General features: G+C 42.7%; 2 protein-coding genes across 2 annotated transcripts in view; both read left to right on the forward strand.

Moving 5' to 3' along the window:
* Positions 1-485: 485 nt before the first annotated feature.
* SARC_07378 (hypothetical protein) lies at positions 486-2822 on the forward strand (the record flags this gene model as incomplete). The annotated part of the gene is made up of 4 exons (XM_014298682.1): positions 486-565; positions 1714-1826; positions 2353-2487; positions 2766-2822. Coding segments are annotated over 4 exons (385 nt in total), but the record flags the coding sequence as incomplete, so codon positions are not given.
* Positions 2823-3556: 734 nt separating this feature from the next.
* SARC_07379 (hypothetical protein) overlaps positions 3557-3765 on the forward strand; it is a gene marked incomplete at its 5' end in the record, with an annotated part of 1454 nt that continues 1245 nt past the window's right edge. Inside the window, one exon of the mRNA XM_014298683.1 lies at positions 3557-3572. Within this exon, the coding sequence (XP_014154158.1) occupies positions 3557-3572 (16 nt within the window). The remainder of the gene's footprint in view (positions 3573-3765) is intronic.

The following is a 3765-nucleotide window of genomic DNA, read 5'->3' on the forward strand; positions in this document are numbered from 1 at the left end:
TAGTATATATATATATATGTCGTGTATGTGCGTGTGTGTATGTGTGTGAGTGTGTGTATGTGTGTGTGTATGTGTGTGTGTATGTGTGTGTGTGTGTGTATATATATATATATGTGTGTGTGTGTATGTGTGTGTTTGGAAACGACTGTTTACTAAATCCCCTACACTTGTGTGCGTGTCGCCTTCCGTCCCTCTTTTTCTGACTGTCGCAGGCTTTCAATCGCCTGTGTTTCTTTTACTCGTCTGCTGGAAGTTCCTATCCCTCTGAATAGATGAAACAGACTCTTTCTCTCGTCTTCGTGCCCGCCCGAGCGCATATGAACCTCTATCTTTCTCACCACTTACACGCATCCTGTTATTTAGATACATATCCGACATCCCATCCGACCCAGTCAACCCGTTCCCTTAGTTGCACTCGTTCGTTTATCACACGCCAACACTTTCTAATTCAATGTTGACTGCGCCACCCCTGTATCGCCGCACAGCTTTTTCCTGTCGCTGCCTACGCTCGAGTACCATGACCGCACATGGGCCTGGAAGGATCTTCTGGAGCAGATTAAGAAAGGTGTGTATGGTCAGTTTAGAAAGGTGTGTGTGGTCAGTATAGAAAGGTGTGTATGGTCAGTTTGAAAAGGTGTGTATGGTCAGTATAAAAAGGTGTGTGTGGTCAGTTTAGAAAGGTGTGCGTGGTCAGTTTAAAAGGTGTGTATGATCAGTTTAGAAAGGTGTGTGTGGTTTTCTTGCGTGCTTTGGAGATTTTCAGTGTGTATGGTCAGTTTGGTGTTGGTCATTATGTGCACAGACAACTGTGCGTGTCTTCGAGCTCTTGTTTATATGGCATTCGATACCTGTACATATCGATGACTTGCTTGTGTGGGTGCCCATTGGATTTTGCACAGACACATGTAGACAACCCCGCGCGCCACACACACCACATATAGACTCTTTGTATGTGTATTTATAAGCACACGCCACATATAGACTCCTTGTATGTGTATATATAAGCATACACCACATATAGACTCTTTGCATGTGTGTATATAAGCACACACCACATATAGACTCTCTGTATGTGTATTTATAAGCACACACCACATATAGACTCATTGTATGTGTATATATATGCACACACCACAATAGACTCCTTGTATGTGTATATAGAAGCACACACCACATATAGACTTCTTGTATGTGTATATGTAAGCGAATGCTCTGCGGTGAGCAGATCCTGTCTCTGTATTTCTCGTCTTTGATAGGGCCCACCGAAGTACTCGTAAATGGGCGCATGCATATGATGGTCGCCCTTTTTTTGATTGATTAGCTAGTACGTGCCCGTTTCCACTGCTCACTTCTTTTGTCAGAATAGTTCATTTACATACATAAATACACTCATTTAATAGTTTCTTTTCATACATAAATACACTCATTTAATAGTTCAATTATATTCATAAATACTCTCATTTAATAGTTCATTTACATTTATACATACACTCACTTAATAGTTCAATTATATACATAAATACACTCATTTAATAGTTCATTTACATATATACATACACTCATTTAATAGTTCATTTATATATATACTTACACTCATTTAATAGTTCATTTACATATACACATACACTCATTTGTACGGCCTACTCGATATGTACATCCCATTTCAATTCACACGCACACCCATCCGACCTGTCTGTGACATTGCCACTGTAGACTGCGTCGCCCACGTGCTGTCACAAGTGGTGCGGCAGAAAATGGGCGGCAACAAAAAGAAGTCCATTGTGTCTCACAATAATTCATCCGCCGCCACTGTTGATTTCAACGAGGTAAGTGGAGTGTATGTGTGGCATGTGCTTGGGCTTGAAGCCTCTTCCGGTCATTGTGCGTTGGTGTTTGGGTGGGTGAGAAATCGCGGCATGAACCCGCACGGGTGCGAAACCTGTTGGGAGATGACCAGCTCGTACGCCAGACCACATATTTTGCCCACTGACTATAATTCATAGGTCTTGTATAGTCTTATACCTCTACTGGGGTCGGGGTAACAACGCATCGCTCGCGGTTGTAACATGATGTGTTCCGAGCAAAATATCTCGACAGACTTCTTCCCATCGTCAGGCTCCTACGTGCGTTGTGTGCCTGCGATGCGAACCCGTTTCACGATCACCTGCTGTGACATTTTTCACAATTGAGGACTGGATGAGTGCAAAAACATAAACAAAATAGCTACGCCCATGTACTGTATGCTTCCTTGTCGAAAACCCTCTCGCCTAGGCGCGTAGAACAACTCTAGCAACCAACTGTTAGCAATCAACAGTCTAAACACCTGCTACACTTACAACGCCCGTTGTGTAGGGGTTGTATCCTTTGGATATCAACGAGAGTGGTGACCCTGCAGCGACAGGCTTGCGATTTCAGGACATTTCTAAAGCCAAGATGTTGTTGGGCCGCAGTGTGTCCAAGCGCGTCAAACACACAAAAGCTCTCATGGTATGTACCTCCGAGTGCTACCCTTTGGGTGTCTGAGAGGCTCACTTGGTATATATATATATGTGTGGTGGGGGGGGGGGGGGGGTGGGTGGCGGGTGTGTGTGGTGGTGGTGGTGTGTGTGTGGTGGGTGGGTGGTGTGTGTGTGTGTGTGTGTGTGTGTTTATATATATATATATATATATATATATATATATATTGAAACCCCCGACAGTATCTCTCTAAAATAGCCATTTCCTGACAACATATGAACAAGTACATACATATACTAATACTTCAGCATGCACAAGCATATGTTGATGCCTCCGCAGCTGTTAGCATACACGACTGTACCTGAGCGTGCAGATTGACGGCAGCAACGCACACGCCATTGGGCGATACCGCTAACGCCAGCACAGGCACTCCCTTGATAGTCGTAGCCGTATCCAAATCTAAGCCCATATCCATGTCCATATCCATTGATAGAGGGACAGAAAGTTGTTTCATAGTGGGTGCAAGCGAGCCCAATAATTTAATCGGGGACAAGTTGTTTGCACTCGGATCTGTGTTGGCGAGATAGAGAGTATGTCTAAAAATCAAGACTTATTTCAAAGGAGGTACAAGTCAGCCCGAGAACTATAACACGGGCCGGGTGTGTGCAGACATGTTATACTGAGTGTCCCATACCATTAGTGGTTTCAGACAGGTGAAAGTCAGCTCTTTCTTTCAACCGGGGACAGTATTCCAATAACATAAACCTCACCAGCAGCCAATTCTATGCTAATGTCGACACTAAACCCCGTCGTGAGGACTGCGATGGCCCCTGCTCAAAGTTGAAGACATGTCGAAACGACTACCGAAATCGCCACAACCATATACTCGTGCCCAGAGTAAATCGCCACAACCATATACTCGTGCCCAGAGTACCTATTGCGATATGTAGGTATTCTTTCTAAAACATGTTAAAAGGAACTCGTACACTGGCGTGAGGGGAAAGTCGGTGTATTGCCAGAGCATCACGGATTCATGACACAATGACAACAGAAGCAGATGCACGTTTTATGTACACGTTCGTAGCAGTGAATACTATATATGACGTACAACCCAGGTACTTAATAGATGCACTCATAAGTAACATCACATGGCTCACCTAATAGATGACTCGCATTTACAGATCAACCACGTACATAGAATATATATATATATATATATATATATATATATATATATATATATATATATATATATATATATATATATATATATATATATATATATATATATATTATATTATATATGTA

Source organism: Sphaeroforma arctica (genome assembly GCF_001186125.1).
Source record: "Sphaeroforma arctica JP610 unplaced genomic scaffold supercont1.580, whole genome shotgun sequence".
In the NCBI taxonomy this organism is placed as follows: domain Eukaryota; class Ichthyosporea; order Ichthyophonida; genus Sphaeroforma; species Sphaeroforma arctica.